General features: G+C 43.7%; 1 protein-coding gene across 3 annotated transcripts in view; it reads left to right on the top strand.

Annotated features, from left to right (window-relative positions):
- Positions 1–23,400, top strand: part of LOC126389624 (trinucleotide repeat-containing gene 6C protein-like) — a 63,735-nt gene that overhangs the window by 19,784 nt on the left and 20,551 nt on the right. The window contains exons 4-8 of one of the 3 annotated variants that reach the window (XM_050043314.1): positions 8,148–8,552; positions 18,422–20,929; positions 22,042–22,242; positions 22,956–23,122; positions 23,228–23,302. In XM_050043314.1, coding sequence (XP_049899271.1) covers positions 8,148–8,552; positions 18,422–20,929; positions 22,042–22,242; positions 22,956–23,122; positions 23,228–23,302 — 3,356 coding nt within the window. Of the gene's footprint in view, positions 1–8,147; positions 8,553–16,381; positions 16,561–18,421; positions 20,930–22,041; positions 22,243–22,955; positions 23,123–23,227; positions 23,303–23,400 lie in introns of those variants that run through there. The other 2 variants (XM_050043316.1, XM_050043315.1) reach the window with 2 other exon arrangements.

Here is a 23,400-nt window from a genome sequence, read left to right on the forward strand (position 1 = left end):
TCCAAAACACACCTGTCCTCAGGCAGTTGTTGGCCTCAGGCACTGACCGTGGATGCAGTTGTAGTATGATCCTGTTAAAGCTCTTAACCCAGACAGCGAGTTTGCTACTATTAGGGCTAAAAGGCATAAAGGGATTTCTTTGGGCATCTCGTTCATAATTTTAACAGGTCAGAGAGGAACAGCTGAGATGAACAACCAAGACTTGAGAGAGAGGAAGGAGCTTGGCATTGAGAGTAGGGGGCGGGGGCACTAATTAGAGAGAAAGGGTGAAAGGGGCGTGGTATGGGAAGGGGTCACAGGAGGCACAGGAGGTCACAAGAGGCAAATGGAGGTGCGTTAGGCAACTGCCAGTCTCTATAGCAACAGCCCGTTATAGGAAGGGGGAGGGGTGAGAAATTTTGCCTTTTATTTTGTATGTGAGTGAGGGTGTTTCTCTCCACTAATACTGACAGATGGGACCTCATAGAGACACACCCACTTGACCCTCCCTTATGTGCATAAACATAGGCACATACATTTGCTTTCTGCAGTGAAAAGGTCCTCTTGGTAACCGCATCAAATCAACCAAGTGTTGTAAAAGAGGATGTAGACACATTTTGTGGATTGTAAACCCAAAGTATTGAGAAAGGAAATGACTAACTAGTTCCATAGCAGCGGAGGCAGTCATATTGCTGTTGAAATATAACAAGTGTAAGATGATTTGCAGAAGGAAATGAGAGGTGTGATATAGAGGAGGTCATGAACGTGCACTCTGCAAACTCCTCTGTTTGTGCCTCTGCCTCCATATTGTTTTGAGACAGTTTCTTGAACCAAACTGATTTGTCGCAAAGGCACGCTTCTTTTCATTAGCTTGTTTTGATGAGCGAAAAGAAAACATTGACTGTACACAGACATAAAACCACTTGGACAAAAGCAGCATGTGTACAATTGTTATACAGAGATGTAAAACCACTTAAAAACATCCTGCATTTTCCTTCTCTTCCCTCCGTCTGAGCTCTTATTGGATTAAGAAACGCACCATTGTGCATGGCATATAGGCCTGTGTGTTGTGATCAGCCCTCCCCCTTCTATAAACATGGCTGCATAATAAAGTGGCTGTGTAGACAATAGACAGAAGAGATGTGGGAACCTGCGCTGCCTGGCACTAGGCTCAGGGAACCAACCACAATTGCTCTTTACAATAACAGATCCCCTACCTTCTTGCCCATTATGCCTTGTTCATGGATTTTCAACTCCATATCTGATTCCTTTATGCATTTCCTTCCGCCTTTTATGCCTGTTTTACCCCCTTCATCTATGCTCACTTGTTCTCTGTTCCTATGCACTTTCTCTTTCTCTCGCTCTCTCTCATTGTGTGTAATTAACCATTTAGTGTGAAGAAGGGCTGTAATTAAAAGTTTGACGTAAGGTTGCAGAGAGCGCCTCAGCTAGAGGGTTTAATGGAATTTACAGTGCACTTGATACAAATGCTAATTTAATTGGCTCTCCTTTTCTACTTCAATTAGAGGTACTGAGGCCACCACCACATTAAAGTCTATATTTGGTTTCCACAACACACCCCTGTAACCTAAATATTTCTGTATATACCTCTCTGTCTCTGCAGCATGCATTGGTTTTTTATTAAGATGATATCTAAAAGTTATCATTGTCCACTGTTGTTAGTCAAACAGCTCACAGTCTGTCTGTTCATCACTTTTGTGGTCAGAAGATGATCACTGATGATCAATGTTGTGCACATTAAGAATTCACAAGAGCTCAAAACTCATTTCACCCAGATTAAAGTGAAGTAATTAACATTCATAGTTCACAATCTGAATTTTGAAAGAAGTTCACAGTCCCTAAAAATGAACTAGTTTACGTTCAAGCCTTCCATTTTTGTTTGTTTGTTTTTTAAATAAGATCTTGTGATCATTATTCATGCACAGATATTTCTGAAGACTGGTCGGATGCTTTAACTCGATGTGTTGTTGAAAATTTGTTGCAGATGTGGCTGACGTACAAACTTGTTTTTTTAGATCTGGCAGGCACACTTGGAACAAAAATGTGAGATTTTTTCCGTTAGGATCTGTACTGATTTGTTCATAAAACACCTTCAATGATTCATGTGAGCTGGCTTCAGCAGTAACATCACTGCTGCGTTGTCTGAATTGGCATTTGCACTAGCAATGCGGGTGTTGGCTAGTGTGTCGAGCCGTGTTTTCCCCTTGTTGAAATTCGTAGCCCTAGCCCTCTGTGGTTAAGTGAAGGAAAAGGTTTAGTTCAGATTTACTTAGGGGAAACACATGTTGATGGGGAAACAATCTTTGACAGAGCACCGGCATGCTGGGTGCTTAATCCTCAGGTGTAAAACATGAGAGAGCGACGCTTGCATTAACATGCGTTAGTTGCAAACAGAGACGTTCAGTTCACAATTCACCAGAAAACAGCGGCATGTTCAATGAGTGCACTCCTCAAGTGTGTTAATGCACAACACTGATTACTGATCTTGTAAGAAAGTCCCTGACCATCCTTAAGTCAAAATGTCTGGTGTCATAGGTCATCTAGGAGCACAGTAAAAATGTCCGGTTGTAGATTTCCTGAAAAGCTTACTGTTAATCGATATTTCAAAATTATGTTTTTGCCATTAGAAGCTGTCAGTCAGTAGTTATAGAAGGAAACTTCACCTACATTTAGGACTTACTAAGCTGAGAAACCCAGTTTCTGCAAAGCTGTTAGTCATCCAGTTGAGTTCAAATGCAATACGCTTGTAACGTCACTAATTTCATGTGTGGATTTCATTGCTTTTCACTGGAAGTGAGTGTCACCATCATACCCTTCACTTTCCTCATTTAGTCTTTCACAGACACTCATCTGACGGCTTTCCCCAGTTTTTTTTTTATTAGTGTTTTTCTATAGCCCCCAACTCTCCAAAAGCACTTAACCCATCAATCATGGATTAAGAAAAGATCTCTCCTCCTCAAAATGGAAGATGTGTCTCAGTAGATGTATTTATGTTTATTCAGGGCAGAGAGGAGCTGTGTCTGACACAGACTATTCTTCTCACCTCTAACACATTCAGACTGCCGTTTTTACCGTCTCATTTGTGTGTGTATGTCTGCATACGCACACACACTCGGGAGAACATTAATTCTCACTGATACACTTGTTAAATACAGATTACACCATAGATGGCTACACATTACCTAGCGGGATGGTGTTATAGCAGCACTTTTCTTGAAAAATTCGTCTTTTTTTTTTTTTAATCTGTTTTTTTTTTCTTTTTCTTGCGAGCATAGAATAATGTAATTGAACAGGTTTGTGACTATGTATACTGTATCATGACTATTTTAGAGAAATACGTCACTGCTTGTGCAGGAGATGTGGTCATCTGCAACACAAGGGAGCTGCAGCATGGATACGCCCTTGTTGCTACAACAACACAAACACAGGCCGTGTGAAGCAGGGTGTGTGCGAGGCACGCTGGAGCTGGGACTTGTGTGTCTGTCTTCTTAGTTTGCCTGCTTCCTGTATCAGACTGGCAACAGACATAAACAGTAAGCTGACTGAGTAACATCCTTATGTGTGTTTCTGACCAAATTGTTGAGGAAACTTAAGACTAACTCTTTGGAGCTCTGGCAGTTTCTTTAGAGTGTTTAATCCGTGTATGAATTGCATAGATTTGGCAAATTAGATAACAGATTAAAAAGGAAATCCGTCATTGAGAAAGCAAACTGTTGCGTGACTGTGTTGTCAGTAAGGAAATGTGCACAGGTGGAGAACGAGATCAAAAGAGGCAGATAGCCAGAACTCCTATTTTTGAAGTAGGTCACCTGCTGAATGTTTTAGTGGCTCATTTTTCTGCTCATATTCATAATCACACAAAAAAAATGTGAATACAGTCAACTTTCTATTTTGTTTCTTGCTTGTCAACTATTTGGGACTTGGTTACAATAATAATAATTGTCATTTAAATTTAATATACATTAAGTGAAATTTTGTATTGCTGTGAAAACCAACAAATTTCTACTTCAATCAACCATATTTGTTTGTAGTTTCTCGACAAAAAACTAATTTTACAAGATTACAAAGGAACACATCAAGAAAACACTATAATATACCTCAGCCCAATAATCATTTTTACTAAATAGAGCTTGAATGCATCATAATGTAACTCGTGTTGTTCTGGCTGCTAACCGCTAACGTTAAGTAGCTCTCCTTCTGCCAATGTCAACACAAATTTGTTGTTCCCAATGTAGCATTATCAGGGAAAAGACAAGGTGCATCCCCTGATGCCTCAATTGTCTGTTAACTGTTTCCCTTTGTCCCAAAGGTGTCGTGGGAAAGATTCATCCCTAACAGGTTTTCTATTGTACCAGGGATGACAGGACACTGTTAGTTTAGAGCCCTGCTTTTAGCCTGTGCAAAACTGATGTGGCATAATAGAAAAACATCGGCCACTGCCATCGCTGAAAGTTATCTTATTTGCCGATAGGTCGATGGCAATCAACCAGGTGAATGTAGGCCAGTACTGATGTTCGACTGATAAATTGGTGCATTCCTAGTTGCCAGGCTTCTGTTTGAGCAGTGAGCAACACCCAATAGTGCAGACTGCATCCTGGTAGTTCCTGGATCGTAGAAGAGTACAGCCTGGAACCAAAACTAGAACTAAGTTTAAACTTCCTGAGGTCTTTACCAGGTTACTGGGTTTGTTAAAAAGTTCTGTCACAACCTTCAAGTAACACCTCACAGCAAGGGAAAAAGAGAAAGAGATGTCAGGACAGGGGCTGGGGGCACAAAATGTGCACTAGGTAGAAAAATTGGTTGGAGTTGGAGGAGATGAAAGAAATGGAAAAGAAAGCAGAGAGAGGTCGGGTGGAGGGGAGACATTTGGAGTGCGGAGATGGAGGACTAGAAACAGGGAAATGGCAAGGTAAGGAGACAGAAACAAGACAGGGAAGAAAAGAGACAGGAGCACAAGAGATGAGGGATCAAGATGGATAAAGGCCCAGAGGGAGAATAACATAGTGAGCAGAGAACACCAGGCTGAGAGACAGGTAGACACGGGGGAAAAAAGGGAGATGGAGACGGAGAGAGAGAGCAGTGGTGTTATGGAGCAACCCGCTGATGGAAAGACAGAGAAGGGAGGGGAGGTGATTGGAAACGGAGTGGGGAGGACAGCAAGGAAAGGGGGCAGGGCAGCGTGTGTTCACCGTCCTGCTGTCTGATTGGTCGAGGCAGTGTCAGGCGGGCCGGGATGAATTTAATCAGAGATGTGCGTCACCAGCTGCAGTTTCAAGCCAACAGCAAGCCAGCCAGATACTGCTGGAGGGGGGCAGGCTCTCTCCCTCTCTGTCTCCCTCCCCCTCTCTGCATGTGCATTTGACTAAAATCTCATCGGTGGAAGGGGCTGAAAACAACTGTGAAAGTCTCTTTTTAAGTTGGGTTTGGTATATTTTCAAGAAACATGTAGAGGCGTTTGTGCCTCTGTGGACGTGCGTGTATAAAGGGCATCAATAGAAGAAAGACGACAACAACAATGTTTTGCCTACAAATACCTCACCACATATGCACAGTAGTTCTCTTCCTGTGGAGGAGTTGTGTTTTGGATGTGTCTGTGTAACTGCAAATTCAAGTTCCTTGCATATCCGTGCTGTTTCTGCGTGTCAGCAGGTAGGCAGCCATCTGGATTAGTGTTGCGCTCACTGAGAGGGCCTCTGTTTTTAGCTTTTAGACAAGCTCTTGGCAGGCACAGTGAATACCTCTGCTCTCTGAATTTACTTTAACCTCCAGTGTGGCAGCTTTGGCCCGTGTGTGTGTGTGTGTGTGTGTGTGTGTGCGTGCGAGTGTGTGCATGCATGCATGCGTGTGTGTGCGTGCATGCATGCGTGTCACTGTGTGGTTAATTGCCAGCAGGAGTAGTTCTCACACTAGACAGAGTGAAGCTTTAATTGACAAATTATTTCTATGCCATCAATTTCCCACTATTTCATGGTTTAAAAAAAAAAAATCCCCTTCTCTCCACACACACACTCGCACAACCTTTGTCTTTGTCGTTACTCTCTCTCTCCTCCCTTGAGTGAAGGCAGACTCAGCTGTTGTTTAGAACAGCCGTATCTATCTTGGGACTATAGAAAACAACATCATCAACTCTATTCATCATGCATTTACCCATGGACCAAGAAACTGTAATTCACAGCAGCTCTTAGGTCACTAGCAATTGGCAGTCATTATGAAAGCAGCTGTTTGTGAGCAGCAGGGAGCTCTCAGGTAGAGTAGTGCCATACCAGATCTAGTTGAGTTTCCTCATAGGTGCATACAGCCACAGACTTGCACCAACATCCTCTGCAGCTTCCTCAGTAAGAATTATTCAGTGTATAGGTCAGGCAATCTTTTTCCCCTCAGCCTTGCAGCACCCCAGAGAGGAAACTTTAGCCAGGCCAATCTGTTTGGTTGCTAGCTGTCCAGGCTCTACTAATAATAACACCTTTCAGGCTAACGCTCAATTAGATGGCTGGCTGGTCACTGCAACCAGCAGGGAAAGGGTCAGGCTGAGGCCAAAGCAGCAGGGAAAGGTGTGTGTGAGTGTTTGTGTGTGTGGGGAGGGGGCAAGTGAACAGAGTGTAATGAAGAGGAAAGGATGTGTCTCCATGTGTTCGTGTGTATGTGTATTTGTGTGTGTGTGTCGGTGTTCAGTCAGCAGAAAAAATATGACCTTTTCATAGAGTGCGTCTGGGCCAGTAACATATGTTCGACAAAAGGCTGCATGAGGCAGTTAACTTAAAGGGACATGCCACACCAACATACAGTGCAGACAAACACACTCAATTATCAGCACCTGCTGTGTACTACATATAAGATTCAATAGACGAAATTAACTTTTCAGAGACTGCATGAACAGGTGTTGAAAATAAAACATGTCTGTTGTGCATTCTTTAAAGATTTTCCCCATAAATAGGACCGTTCCATCACATACTGCTCGAATATAACATCATTAGACGGCTTTTTTCTGTGTTATCTCCACATGTACAGTTCATATACACCGTAGCCCATTTTCGCCAGTGTGATGAAAAAAGGATCATGCTAAGTAATTATAATGAGAAACTATCTGAAAATGACTTAGTGCCCCAAAATGACTAAGTATCCAAAAATAAGGAGTTAGTATTTCTAAATAACAACTAAGTATCCCAAAATAAGGAGTTGGTATCTCAAAATAAAGACCAAGTATCCCAAAATAAGGAGTAAGTATCTCAAAATAATGACCAAGTATCCCCTAAATGATGAGTTTGCATCTTAAAATATTGACTATGTATCCCAAAATAAGGAGTTAGTAACTCAAAATAAAGACCAAGTATTCCAAAATAAGGGGTTAGTATGTCAAAAGAAAGACCAAGTTTCCCAAAATAAGTAGTTAGTATCTCTAAATAAACACTAAGTGTCCCAAAATAGTGAGTTAGCATCTTAAAATATTGACTATGTATTCCAAAATAATGAGTCAGTATCCCAAAATAAGGAGTTAGGATCTCAAAATAAACACCAAGTATCTCACAATAAGGAGTTAGTATCTCAAAATAATGACTTAGTATCCCAAAATAAGGAGTTAGTATCTCAAAATATTGACTATGTATCCCAAAATTATAAGTTAGTATCTCAAAATAATTAGTTAATTAAAATGATAATGATAATTAAGATAGAATAATGATGTAGTATCCCAACATAATTAGTTAAAATCACAAAATAGTGACTTAGTATCTCAAGATAATGAGAAGCTTTCTTAAAGTATTGACTTAATATCTGAACTTAGTGAGAAACTATGTTAAGTCTTTATTTTGAGAAAGTTTATTCTTATAATGACCCAACAGGATCTTTTTTATGACACTGGCAGAAATGGACTTCATACATATAGATATTGTAACATTAAGGAATGGCTTAAACTGGACTAATGCTCAGAAAATTTCAGCCACCCTTTTTTTGGTCACCAGCTGTCAAATGTCAGCACCACACAGCCAGATATCATTTCTGTTATTTAAGGGACTAATAGTGAGTTAACCCAGACGTTAATACCTTGCTACCTGCATGTGTCTTTCTGTGTGTGTGTGTGTGTGTGTGTGTGCGCGTGTGTGTGTGTGTGTGCCTGTGTGCCTGTGTGCCTGTGTATTGTATCCATCCAGTGCCAGAGCCTGCTCCCACTAAGCCCAGTCCCGGCCCACCCCACCACCTCCACCCCGCCAGCCCTACGCTGCCCCTCTCCTCCTCCTCTTCTTCTGGCAATGGCAAGCGCGCCTCCTCCAGTAGCCAACTCCCGACTCAGACTCCCCCTCAGCAGCAGTGCCAGTTGTCCTCTGCCAGTGCTCGCTACCCGCCCAGAGAGGTGCCCCCGCGCTTCCGCCAGCAGGAGCACAAGCAGCTACTGAAGAGAGGCCAGCCACTGCCTGCAGGAGCCCTCAGCGCTCTCACCCTCTCCTCCTCCTCTTCCTCCTCCTCTTCGCCCTCATCATCTTACTCTTCTTGTTCTACGACTACCAGCAGCACTTCCCCAAACTCTGCCACGTCCACTGCGAGCAAACGCCACCCAGGTTTGTGTCAATACAGTCAACAAAATTGCCCCGGAATAGATTTATTTATTTATTTATTTCATTTCAATGCTTTTGTGGTGGCTGTGTGCAATTTTTTTCACTCTTTAAACTTCATTCAGTCTGAGATTGTTTTTAATTTTTGTGCATGTCGGCTGTATTTTGGCTGCATATTTAATGACATTTCACTCAGTGAGCTTTAAATCTAACATTCTGCTTCGACCTTTGTTTCTCTCACTTTGATTTTCCCACATTTTGTGAAACAAATGTAACATGCTGGGAATTATAAATAGTTTTTTAGTATCCTACATTACGCTTCATTTCAGAGTTTGTATTCAGTTTGCCTTGGCGCAGACACAGCAGTTTGCAAAGCAGCACTGACAGATTTACTGCGTTCTAGGCATAATAAATTATGGCGATTATAATTGTAGTTTAACGACACACCTTCACTTTCTGTCAGAGTAAAATAATGACGACATACAGCTCCTATATTACGTGGGTAGGCAGACGAATTTAAAGCCAAATTAAAATTTAAGACTTTAGCCTAAGCTGTTTTCAGTTGAAAGGATTCTGATAGGTTTGTGCTATTAGAGTGTGCAAGTCTGGATCCTGGTGCAGATATCACTGGCAGTAATTACGCCAACTTCTTTCAGAGCCTTGAAAAATCTTGTTTAGACATTTTAGTGTTAGTCAGAAGAACACGGTTTAGTTGTTTAAGCCTCTGCATGCTCTTTTGCTCGACTCACAGGACCACACACTCGTACACACACACTCGCACTCTCAGACCTCTGTAGCCAGCGGTAATCTTTTAATGAACTCACCGGTGGCCTCTAAGATCACTAATACTGAACCTGCCTTAAGGTGCTCATTGTGCGGCAGCTTGTGTGTATTCGTATGCAAGTAATGCGTTGATAAAGGATGGTCATGATTTATTTATAGTATTGTTACAGCTATTTTTCTCTCCATTTATGGATATCACGGTATTTCTTTTTCCCATGCACACTCAAGATTTTCTCAGTTTTTTCAATCATTATTTCTGCTTATTGTGTGCGCATTCTTCTGAAAGGCTTTTTCTGTGTGAAGCAATCACAACCATCTGCTAATGTACACAGACACACCTCACATCTTCTAATGCAACACACACGGACATAGATGCAAGGATATCTCTGTAGCATGCCACACAGTGTTTTCATGTTCAGGTGAGCTAGAGCTTTCTTGAGTATCTGCTCACATCTTTGTTGAGTTTCTCTTCTCTCAGTCTCTTTTTTCCCCTCTTTCTTTCTTTCTTTCTTTTCATCAGTGCTCCTTTGCCGCTCTGTGCTGCCTTTCATTACTGACTCAACATTTGCTGGGACAACACCAGGCACTCAGTAAACAAATCTGCAGCAGCTGTGTGGTGCAAGGCTAGCTAGTGAGCAAACTACAGCCCTCTGCATCACAGAGGCAACTGGTACTTGAATGCCCTGTTTAGTCGCCGTTGTTTTTGTACTTGGGCCTATGCCACCGATAACAGCTTTAAACAAAAGCTTAAAGTTTGTGTAGCCAGTCAGTTGATGTCTGTTTTTTGCAAGCTGTGCCTTATTTAATAGTTCAATTAAAGAGTAAGTTTAGTATTTCAACCTGGACTTAAATATCTCACATTTTTTGTGTCAGATTGTTATTCATTTTAGTGTCTGGCAACTTATAGAAAGCATCCCTACCGAGCTCAGTCTTTTTGTTAGGATAAGATCTTTTTTTTTTAAATCAGAAAAAGCCCCGAAAATCGCCAACGCCAATTCCACCAGAATCCATTTAAATAAACAGTAATTAGGGTGTACAGAGCCAGCATATTTTCACATCTAGCTGGGTGAATTGAGGGTTTATTTTAACCAAACCAGAGTTGGTGTGTTTCAGTGAAGTGTGCTGTACGGTGATAAAATTACTGTTTATTTAAATGGAGTCTGGTGGGTTTGGCGATAGCAATTTCAGGGCTGTTTCTGGTTAAACAAAAAGGATCTTGAGGTTTGTCTCTGTAGGGATACTTTCCATAAGTTGTCAGACACTTGAAATAATAATACCAGTATGTCCATAGCAAAAGCACTTTTAGTGGATGTAAATTGACGGTGCATAATTGCCCCAAGTGGTTACATTGCAGCCTGTTTTGCTGTTGCCATCTGCAGCCCTCTTGCTCAGTAGAGGACAGTTTCAAAGATTTTTGTTCCCATTAGTCATCTAGACATAAAACATGGAAAAATAGGGTCCAGGTTGAAAAATACAGAATTTATCCATAAATGAAAATGTTATAAATCAATCTGCTTTTTTTCAGGATTTTACAAACAATATTTAAATATTGATACTTGTATTTTTTCTCTATTTATTATCAGTTCAGAGGCTAAGACTTTCTATTATGATATTTATTTTCTGTGCTCAGCTGTTTAGTGCAGGGTTTCCTCAGCTGTGGGCCAGGATCTAAATTTGTCTGCAGGCTTAACTCACTCAAGAGAAGCAGCACCTCTAAGCCTTTAGATTTAAAAGAATATATTTCTCCTTTTGGCTTCAGACAAGTTAAGCTCCCCTGGTTCAGTGTATTAACCTATAATGTCCTTAATATTGTCCTAGTCCAGCAGTTGTTGTCCTTTTTGGCCTTTACCTCGCCCCAGTTTTCCCAGGGGTCCCTCAGTACAACACAGCCTGTGGCATAGTAGCCACTGGCTCTGCTTCCACCCCGTTTCCCTCTCGTTCCTGTCCCAAGGGCTTCCCCTTCACAGCCTGTTCTGTCCTGTCCTGTCTGCTCAGCTAATAGCCTCGAGCTAGTGGCCCTGTTGTTGCAATGATTCTGGCATACATAATTTAGAGAGTGGACGTTGTAGTTAAACTTACTACCCTGCACTTGAAGATTTAAGCCCAAGCCTCTGCTTTCTTCACCCAAAACTTTTGAACTTTTGAAGTGGAGTTTGAGAAACAACATAAATTTGCACAAAAAGTACTATACCAGGTTCTGCTCTTGTAGTCCCAGCTGCAGTGGTTGTGTTTGCAGCAATATGAAGAATCTGAAATGGAGTTCCAACAGATTATTTTATTTATGCATGACTTCTACTTTTGCAAGACAACACATTTGCAATGCTGTGTTTTGAACTTACCCAACCGTGTAAACAAAGTACATGGATTAATTCAATAAGTTAACCATCAAGTCACCAATCATGTACATCATTATCATAGGTAAGAGAATCATTTATAGCTTTTTCTAAATCTGAATTTGCACAGCTTTTATCAAAATGACAGTATCATGTCAGGTTCATGCAATATTTTATGTACCCGGTCTACATGCACAGACACAAAGTTTTCTTCGTCAGTGTAACTGTAAGGAATGGATGAACTCTGTTTTGAGGACATGTTTTTCTGACCTCACTGGTGAGGTTACTGTCGCCCAAAGGGATGTGATGATGTTCCTCCACACACTTTTTCACTTGTGTGCACATGCAAACACAAACACATGTGCATAGATGTAGTGTCTGTGCAGCAGTAAAAAACACACTAGTGACCTAGTTGTGTCCTCTCAAATCTGTGTCTGCCTTGCAGGCCAGCTGGCTCAGAGTTTAAAGGGGTACACACACACACACACATGCACGCACAACCACACATGCGTGTTGGTTTATAAGCCAGCAAAACTGCAGTATTATTGAGTAGATATCCTAAGGTGGTTAAATGCATTCCTTTTGACCTACTTTTGTTTACTTTCCTCACATGTGGTTCAGAAAAATCAACCTGATTTCATTTAGATGCTATACTAAGTTTAAGTACATGTGATTTGTAACATTCCAGCAGGCTACCCACACACACTGCCCCATCCTGTGAGTCTGAAAGGCAACCCCCTCTAAAGTCAAGGGCATTCACACCACTCCCACGTAACCTCCGCTCTCTGAAACCCATTTAATTGTCCCAAACACCAGACAGAGACCCCCTGTCCCCTCTCCCTCCCTCCCGTCACCCCATCCCCGTCTCTCCAGCTGACTGGGGACCATTAAGTAGTCCTGAGCAGCCAGCAGCCGTCCAGACAGGCTCCCCAGTAGCAGGTGCTGGAGTGGGGGGTCTCTTAAGACTGTGGGAACTGCAGCCCAACAGCTGTTTGCTGGTCACCCAGTTAGAGTATGTAGCCAGAAGGCACTCTGCTGGGTGCTGTTAAAACACTCAGCCCTTTCATTTGTGCCCTTTTAATTTTCAGGCGAAGCAGTTGGGCTTGTGAGCATATCTTGTATATGTTAAATGCATATTGTGTATGTGGAACAGAGTGGGGTTTTCTTTTAAAAATGCTTAAAGGGGTTCTATGAAAAATTCAAAGTGAATGAGTTGTCTGGACACAGTTCTCAACATGGAGGTGGCTGATCCAGTGGCTAGCTCCATAAACAGTGCTGACAGAGCCAACGGTTTTAACCTGGAAGGTGGGCGCTACGCTTGCGCGACAGAAGTCCAGATATCAGCAGTAACTGGAGTATGAGCGCTGTGCAGTGCAGCGATGAGGTAGCCAGTGGGATACACACATGCACTAATATGCACATGCAGCCAGACCAGTTTACCATAACAAACCACATAGAAGCTCAGATTACATCAGAGGTAGCGTGACTTTATTCTCTGCTAAGGATGCCATTATTCCTTCATATCTTTAAACAGCAAAGAGTGGTTTGCTGCTATTTTTATACTCTGAATGTCTCGTATAGAACCTTTAACAATTTTCTTTTTTAAAACATGTTCCTCAAGTACCTTCTCATGGTACCCTCTCATGTTAATGTGAGTGTGCTTCTTCAAACATGGTACCATTAAGATATAAAAATAACTACCACTTAGATCTTGTATGTTTTAAAACCATAATCACAAGACTACTTGGCCCTAATGAAGCCGGGGAGGTATAGATCGCCCCATGTGCTCAGGCTGTGACACATATACACACACACATATGCACACAAGTGATGGAACCCCCTAGTGGCTTCATTAATCCAGCCTCTGTCAGGGAAACCAGAGAAGTCACCATGGTCTCGCACTCCTATTTTTTCTCTTCTCTCAGCAGAGGTAAACAGACATGAATAATGAGCTTTTTAAACCCTCCTGTGACCATTTCCTCAGTCTTTCTTTCCCTCCCTGCTTCCGGAAAAACAAGTACACGCCGTCTTTGATCCTAGTGGGCGTAAAAGCACTTCTCAAAGAGAGATGGAGAGGGTCTATTTGAGGACAAAAGACTACTAAACGTCCCCTCCTGCTCTGGTTCTGGTGTTATGTCACCCCACGGTTTGCTCTGAGAAAACCAAGCGTAGTGTTCAGCACACAGTTAAACTAAGGATTTCATTTATTGTCACACCATCTCTCTGAGTCTGTTCATGCTTTCTCTCTCACCGTCTCCCTTTCTTTTCCCTTGCCACTGCAAGTGCCAACCCCTCCCCCCAGACTTTCCTCCATCTCTCCCTACCACCCTCTCCCTCTCTCTTTCTGTCACCCTGCCTTTCATTTCATTCAAAGGGGAGGGGAGGCATTTAATTCTTGGCTACCTGCCCATTTCTATGATGGCAGCTAGTCTCATTATCAGAAGCTCATCTCTCGCTTATTTCTGCCTCAACTCTGGCAAGCTGGCATCACAGCTTTAATGTGTTGTCGCTGTTGTTTAATGTCACTTTTTCAGCACAAGCACTCCTGGTGTGCTCATCATCAGGAATTGTTTTGTTGTTATTTAGCTCCAGTCCAGGTTCTATGCAGAGAGCAGGCATGCATCTACACGCATGGACTTGCACATACATACGCACAAAAAGGCAGCTATGCCTCCTGTTGGAAGCATGAGGAGCCATAAAGGGCCCCTTGCTTTTTATTTTTGACCCTTTTCATTCACAGAGCGTAATAAGAGTCTGCCCTCCTAATTGCAACCAGAATGAAAGCAGCACCACATTACTGACACATGATTGCAAATGGTGGATGGAAATAATTGTCCCCTTTTCTTTGTTTTTCATGTTCAGCTTGCTTTCGACTCTCCCCCCCCTGCCAAATCACAGCTTTGCCAAGAACCAGCAAGATCTTTCTATTGGAATGTCTGGGGAGGGAGTCGAAAGGGGAACAACAGGGGCATGTTGAGGTGAAAGAGAAGAGACTTCGTTAAGCATTAGTCCACACATGTATGCATGTATCTACAGAGGTAGACACAGTAGCATTAGCGCCTATACAGTATATTGCAATCCAGTAGTCCAGCAATAAATACTCCTAATGCAGAGCTCCTAATGTTCCATTTTGGTTCCCACATTTGCCATTTATGTTGCACATAATGCCTGCGCATTCTGCACATACTATTGGTCCAAAATATAACTCGCACCCAGTAGCAGCAGTGCATTGCTGGTATCCATATTGTTTTTGAGCGGGTAGCTTGCCACAGACATACTGAGAGGATGTCTGCTGTTTCCCCATCCTTGCACAGATCTGTGTAAGCACTCTGAGAGTGGCGCTGGTGCACCTCTCCTCAGGTATTTTTCCACTCTCTCTCTCTCTCCCCTTAACTGACCCCTTTTTTCCACCGCAGGCAACACACAGTCCTTTTTCTTTCCTTTTTTGTTTTATGTGGATTTTTTTGTTTGAAATTTGGTTCGTTCACAGTGTCTGTGACAGAAGTGATAAAAAAGACGGCTGCTTTCCAGGCTTTGATTAACTTATCATGTAACCTTTTTTTTTATACTCTTCAGGAAACAAAATGTGCAAATGAGACCGAGACAAAGAGAGAGAGAAAGAGACACCGGGTGGGTGAGGGGTTGACTGAACCAAATTTTCCCGAGGCTGCAGCCTCTGAGCTTTTTGGCTATGTTTCAGGTCTGATAAAACGGCGCTTCTCTTTTTGCTCGCAAAACTAGCATTGGCAGAGCACGGACAAAACAGAAAGGGAGTAACATCAGTGGCCTTTAATGATGCTGTCATATTTCTCTCTCTGCGTTTAGAAAACAAAATCGCTACAAGCCACTGAGAGCTTGCAGTGGTAACTGAAAGGACCAGCTGTTTGGCTTTTGTTCTTTTCTTTACAAATTGACTGGGTGGCAAGCAGGCATGCGCCAAACCAATAGATCTGACATTGTGCCAAACAAGCCTCTTATGAAAGAGAGACACTTTACACACAATTTTGGGGAAACTTTAACCTCATGAAAACCTACACTTAGGTGCATTAAACATGTTTTATTCTAACTAAGATAAATGTAGTTTGCTTATTTGCTAGACGGACATATCTCAGTATTCAATATGTGTCAATACCAAGTCCCAAAAATTGTTTCTTAATGCTCTTAATAGTTTGCTGTCTTATGGGCACCAGGCAGTTTCTATCTTACTATTTTTTGAGTCCACTTTTTAAAAATGAAAGTTTGACTGGACAGGTTGGTGTGCAGGCATTGCTTTTGTGGTCTATATTACTTTAGACATCTATAATGTCAAGACCAAGGTATTATGAGATGGCTGAGAAAATAAAATGTATTACTGTAACATTTGTTCCCTGGACACCATATGTGTTTTACTGAGTGAATCGACTAAAAGGGAACTCATAAAAAGTCCAATTAAAGGTTTTCTAATTGAAAGCTCACATCTGGCTTGTTTTTAAGTTTGAACAAACTCCTTTCAAAACAATTGGCACTGTCACAGCAGCTGTGAGGGATCACTTTTGATGTGATGTTTAAGTAGTTTTATTTCTATGATCAACTGATTGCAAACTGCAGACTAGTTTGTGTTTATACGTGCGTGTCATCAGTCTGACGACCCCGTGTGATAAAGCTGCCTGGGGAGTGGAGATAAGTGTGTTCAGGCAAAAATTGTATTCACAGCCACTCTGTGGCGTGTTGCGCAGTATCTTAAAGCCACATAACTGCCAGCGTTTGTGTGTCCACACACAACTCAAACAAATGGACTTTTCCCTCATCTCAGCGGATTGTTTTGACCACTGGGTCTTTTATCTCATGATGGATAACTTATAGCTATTATGGAAATCACTGCAACCATCTGATGGAAACTAATGGCAGAGTAATGGAAGGTAAAACAGCTTAATTACCGAACGAGGCAAATATTTTACAAACACAGCCTGGGTCTTATAATTAAGGGTTAGTGAGCCACGCTTACTGCAGCTGCTCAGGAGGGTAGCCAGAAATATATTATTGTCTAGTGGGCTTCTAATGCTTGTTGAAAAGGACTGCTTGTGTTACATATGGTTTGGTATCACATTTTGTTCATGTTTAATGCATTGCAGCCATCTGAAGAAAAAAAAAACGTATTAGGCATGTGTAATCGTCACAAGGCATGTAATGTTTGCATAAGAATACCATTTTTACATGCAGTACTGACTGTTCACGGAAACATTGACATTTGCTGAATGTTGGAAAACACCCAAACTCTAAAACAGATAAATCTAGTTTATATATCTAGTTTTCATCTACACATTTTGATTGTTTTATAATACACATTCATTTTCCTCTCTCCTCGTAAGAGTAAATGGATGAATTTCTCCCTTCGTATCCCTGGTTGGCATGTGTGCTTTCGAGATTCCTTGCAGTTCTCATTGGTTTTTAGCCCATTACATGAGGCTGGCCTAGTGGTTAGGATGTTTGCATGCTGGATCGATAGCCTCCCTGCTCTCACCCACTAGCATTAATAAGATTATTGATTAGCTGCCTCCCACTGATTGATTACCCCTTTACAGCATCGAATCAGTCTATTATTAGTCCCCCCTCTGATGGGATGCTTTTGTGCCTAATGAAATTGGTTGTGTGCGATACCATGTTGGTTAGAGAATCATTAAAAATGCTGTTTTTTGGTAGAGTGGTACTGAATTTGTGAAGTAAGTAGTAGGACACGATTTACATGCAGTCCTTAGCTCCTGGATTGTGATACACGCATGCACATGCAGTATTATGTACATGTAGGTAGTGAGAAGCCACCAGAGACACGCACGTATTCACACAAGCTTGGAGGAAGTGTTTCGTGGTTTCTTAGTGCAGTGCAGTCGGAGGAGGAGTAGGCCCGGCGGAGCGTAGGGAGTGATGGATGAGAAGCCGTCCTGGTTTCATTCCAATAAATGAGCGGCGTTCCACTTGGGCTTCCCTTCACAGCCCCAGCCAGTGAAGCCACGATGGAGACGGATGGGCCTCTCACTGCTGGGTCTTAGAGGAGAGCAGAGGGGAGAGAGGGAGGAATTAAAGGCTGTAGGAAGAGACGGGGGCAAAAAGTGAGAGAGGAGACATGGACAGAGAGAGAAAAGGGGGAGGAGGGGGGTTGTAATAGATAAGGGAAGCTTGATAGCGAGAAGGAAGTAAGGGGCAAAACAAAACTGCTAGGAAACAGGAAACGAGTCAGAAAGGAAAGTGGAAGAGGACGTTAAGTGAAAAGTGAAGAGAAACAAAGGAAAGAACGGTGGATTAAAAAAAAAACAAAGCGGGGTTCCATCTCCCTCTTTGTGTTTAGCCGACTGCACCAGGCCAAGGATGTATGGATATGCCGTAGCTGATATGACATGTAGCACGCTTGGCTGTGCATTCTGATTATGTGTTGGATTGTGAAACGTGCAAGTGTGACCATCTCCTGCCAAGAAGTCTGATAGCTAGTATTAACCAGCCAAGAAGATAAAATTGGTCCAGGGGACATACAGGGTGCTGCATTACATGATGCTCCGTAGTCTAAACTAATGTATCCTCCCAGTTTTGTTTTCTCTTTTTCTTTGTTTGTCTCTACTCCTGTTACTCTAAATCTTATTTATTTCTTGCATCTCTGCATCTTCTGTCATTTAAATCTTATTTTGTTTCCTTCTGGCTGACTCATCATCTCCACCTATTTCCTGTGTTGGATTCCTCTGTTATGCTTTGTCTTAACCTCTCTTTCCTCTCTCCCTCTTTTCTCTACAGACATATCTTTCCAGAGTGGCTCCGTTGCCCAGTATGAGACCTCTCATTGGGGAGCCTCTTTGCCAGTTGACAGCTCCTCCAGTGCCAGCAGCTGGGACAAAGTGATTATTGACGGAAGTGACACAGAAGCTTGGCCCTCCATCAGCCGCAGCAGTGACCCCAGCCACCCTGCAGCACCAGAATGCCCCTTGGGCTCAGCTAGCTCTAACGCAGACACCAGTGCTGTCACTACCACCAGTAGTAGTAGTTTTCTGAGTATGGCCACAGGTGCCGCAGGCCAGCAGGCCCACTACCCCTCTCTCAAAGCTAACAATAACATGATGACGGGACCTGGGTCAGCCAGCACATGCGGTAATAGAGGCTGGGGCTCCGATGGGAAACAGGATGGTATGAACGGCGGCCGAGTAGGGGCACCCAATAACTGGGGCTCTCCCAATTTTAACTTGAACCTCAATCCCAATGCCAACCCATCAGCCTGGCCTGTTCTGGGCCATGAGGGTGGTGGAGGTTGTGGTATTGGCGCCAATGGCGTGTCAAACTCCCCATCCCTCCCACCAGGTATTAATGGCAATGGAAACATGGGAAATGGGAGCCTTGGAGGAGCAGATAATGGTGGAGGAGGTTGGGTTGGCATGATAAGTGCTAACGAAAATGATCAACAGCACTCTTCAGCCACCACAAGCTTGTCTTTCAAAATGGAACCTTCTAACCTTAACACTGACGGACCAAACCACACTAAGCAGCAGCAGCAAGCTCAGGAGCCTATGAGTCCTATCCATGGGATAACTGGCTGGGGAGGCCAGTCGCCCACTGAATCATCCCAGCTCAATGGGGACACAACAGGCAGCTCTGTATGGGGTAGTGGAGAAACCAAGGCAGCTGACTCTCCCAAGGACTCAGGCTGGGACTCAACTCCCTCTGGAAACCTTTCTGCCTGGGGCCGCCAAGGCAGTGGTGGAGGAAGTAGTGGAAGTGGTGGCTGGGGGGACTGGGGAAAATCCTCTGGTGGTGGAGAAACATCTAAAGGTTGGGACTCTGTAGATGCTGGTAGTACTGGATCAGGCCAAGAGCAGCAACTTGGCTCATGGGGACAGCAGCCTAGAACAGCCCCAGCAAGCGAGGGTAGTGGGGATAGCAGTGAAAGTCAATCTGGCCACAGAGACAGGTCCTCCAGCACGGATTTTACCCCCATGTTACCCCGGCAGGACCTGGACCCCAGGGTGCTGAGTAACACTGGTTGGGGACAGACCCCCATCCGGCAGCACACTGTATGGGAGATGGAAGAAGCAAACTCTGATGATGGGAAGAGCAAAAGCAGCTCAGACACCATGGGAGGCTCCAGCTCTAATGGTGGACCCTCATCCATCAATGGAGGTACCATCAACCCGAAAATTGGCCCCAGTCAGAGGCCTGGGTCTGGAGAAAAAAGTGACAGTGAAGGATCATCATCCTCTGGCTGGGGAGCCCCTCCACCTCAGCCTATCCAGACTGGATCAGGATGGGGGGACCCCCCACAGTCACACAGCAAAGCGCCAAATGGCACTACCAGTGGCTGGGGTGACCCTTTACCTACCAGTGCTCCTAGAAATGGAGGCACACCATCCTGGGGCTCTGAGGACAAGTCAACCACTTGGGACGATGGCCTGACGAAAAGTCAGCCTACTAGCTGGGGAGAGGGCCCCAAAAGCTCCCATGGATGGGGCAACAGTAATGGGGGCTCTAATGGTTCCAGCACAGGGGAGTGGGGAGAGGCGGAGGTCAAGAACAATGGATCCTCCAGCAGCATGTGGGAAGGAGAAGGAGGGAATACAGAAGGTGGTGGATGGAAGGACAGCCCAAGGGGAGGAAATAGAGGAGGAGGCTGGGGTAAACCCGCTCCTACTGTGAGTAACAGCAGCTGGGGGGAGACCTCACGTGCCAATGGCCCAGTGCAGGGAGGCTGGGGCTCTTCCAAGCCTCAGGAAAGCAGCAACAGCAGCACTGGCAGCGGAGGAGGTGGCGGCATGGGTTCATGGGGTGGTCCCGGTACTGTTAAGCAGAACACATCTAGCTGGGGCAATGGCAGCAAACAGGACCAGGGCATGGAGCCCACCGGCTGGGAAGAGCCCTCCCCTCCCTCCATCCGCAGGAAGATGGAGATTGACGACGGAACGTCCACCTGGGGCGATCCTGGCACCTACAACAAGACTGTCAACATGTGGGATCGCAACAATCCCAATAATAACCCAGGCAACAGCGGCCCACCTCCCAGTAAGAATGGTGGAGTGATTATCCCCAACAATAACAACAACAATCACTCTGTCGGCCCTGGCAACAACAATCACCATCACACTCACCACATGCACCACCATCCGCATCCCCATCCCCATCCCCATCCCCATCCCCATCCCCATCATGGCCAGCCCCCAACTCACCTGCAACACCATGGAAACAACAATGGGTCACCCAGCAATGGCACCCCACATCCAGGCGCGGGCCCCCAGGGTAGACCCCCCCTCGCCAACCCAGGTAACACACTGTGGCTAATTTTTATATTACTTAAAATTTAAGTTTGAAAATGTTTAAAAAGTTCATAATCTCTTTAAAACTAATACAAAAGACACAGTAATGTAAAAATAGTGTGTATGTATCAAGCAGATTTGATAAAAACAAAACAAAAGGAGAAAAAAAGGGTTTCAAAGTTTTTATCTGACAGCATAAATGTCTGTCTAGAGAGTTGGTCTTGATAATAAACTAAAGTATGGGACAAAGCCTAAATAGAGAGTTGTTTTCAGTCAAAGTGACTTAATTACCAATACAAAGCAGTGTTGGCAATAATAGATATTCCCCTTAAATATTATTCCTTTAAAGGATTCTCTCACAGTTATTATTAAGCAGATAGTCTCAGAGGTATTGAAGGCCTCTTAATGGTCATGCATACATAATTAAGACTTTGTACAGCAAGCTTAAGTTAGCTCTGCAGCCAGTTCAAATAAGTCTTTGTGAAGACTAAGGCCATGCATATATAGACATGGCACAGCTTTAATGCACAACATTTTCCTCTCCTTTTGATTGTGAATGAGACCATTGCCCCCTGCTGTTTACCAGTCGCACTGCAGCTACCACAGAGCATCCTGGCCACCATAAGAAACACTTGTGCTGATCACACTTATACCTAATTATCCACCTCTGCTGTAGCCAGTACAGATAGAGCAAAGATGCTGCCGCTTTCATCCGTCTCCTCCTCCTACACATTCATAGACACACACCACCTGACGAGACAGACTGAGCTGGTCAAGGGCCTGCTGCTGTCGGGGGGAGGCTGACTGAAAGGCCTCTATATATAGACAGCGTGGCACTGTCTCAACAGACAATCTTACTGCCAGTCTCTCTTATTAAGATCCCTCTACAGTGCTGTGGCTTTCAGTTGCTTTGATTATCATGATATAGTTTTTGGTAAAAGAGTGAAAGACCTGACTTGTGTATGACTGTAATGCAGATTTCAAGGCCTTATATACCGTCTTAAAATCAAACTCTTACTACTTGGGAATTATGTGTAACTGCAAGTAAACGTTGCTAGTGGATGAAGATTTTACTGCAGTGAAACTCATTTTTTGTTCTAATTCACCCCTTTCTTCCAGGTTGGGGAGAGCTTCCCAATGTTCAACCCAAGTCGGAGCCTGCTTGGGGAGAGCCAGCAGTTCCAACATCAGTGGACAATGGTACCTCTGCCTGGGGCAAGCCCCCAGGTGGAGTCGGAGGATGGGGAGACGGTGGCCACGAGCCCTCTGGACCCTATGGCAGGGCCAACGGACCCACAGGTTCTGCACCCTGCAAGCCAGGTAATACCTACATATTTATTATATTTACATAGATGCGTTATGTCAAAGCTGGGGAATCAGCATGTACCAGGATGCAAGACTATGGTGCCATCTGTTATTAATAACCTTACACACCCCTTTTGGCTGCTATACAACCGTAGAAAACTAACAGAGAACAGATTATACAGTATGTGTAACATAGTGTCTGATGTGCTGATGTATGACAAATTCACACACTAGACAATACCACACATTGTCACCTTTACAATTACGGCATTTGGGAGTTGGGTTGTGTCCAGTGGTACTACACCTTTTGTTAAAGACTGATTGATGGTAACTCCCAGTATGTGTGTACCACCACGCTTCAGTTAAGAGAACAAAAACAGGAAGTTTCTTCAGACCTGTACCATTTGTGCCAATTCTGAAGGTGTTTGTTAGTGCTACTGGAGTGTTGCTGGGATTAAAGCAATTCCACGCTTCAGTAGGTCTTGGTTATTTGTGCTGTTGGTTTGAAATGTTGGAGATGGTAGAGAGAGGTGTAGGGAGAAAAATGCAGCATGTCAAATGGCAACAGTGACACCAAGTGGTCAGGTTGAAAATTACCTGCTTCTCACCCTCTGAACAGACTTGTGTATTATTCTCAGTGCGAGTGTAGGATATGTCACAGATATTAAAACACTGTAACAGATTACTAACTAAATGTTTATTGTCATGTTATTTCATTGCTTTCTCAGGCCCCAAACCTATGCAAGATGGCTGGGGAAATGGAGGAGAGGAGATGGGCATGTCTACCGGCCAGTGGGACGCTGAGGATGGGGACATGTGGAACAGCCCCACCTCCCAGGAGAGCAGCTCCTCCTGCAACTCCTGGGGCAATGGACCCAAGAAGGGCCCGAGCAAGGTCAGAGAACACTCAACACTTATATACGTCATATATATACTGGCAGATGTTAATGGTGGGAATTATTTCACTCAAATTTTAATGTCATATTTTCATACCTATCAGGGGAAGATGGGCAAGCCAGATGAGGCTTGGATCATGAACCGTCTCATCAAACAGCTCACTGACATGGGCTTTCCAGTAAGTTCTCACTCTGACACACAGCACTGACATGCTTTCTTTTTTTTTCTTCTTTTTTTTTTACTCATCAAGGCCAACCCACCTGTACCATGTTCTTT

Source organism: Epinephelus moara, chromosome 5 (genome assembly GCF_006386435.1).
Source record: "Epinephelus moara isolate mb chromosome 5, YSFRI_EMoa_1.0, whole genome shotgun sequence".
NCBI classification, from domain to species: domain Eukaryota; kingdom Metazoa; phylum Chordata; class Actinopteri; order Perciformes; family Serranidae; genus Epinephelus; species Epinephelus moara.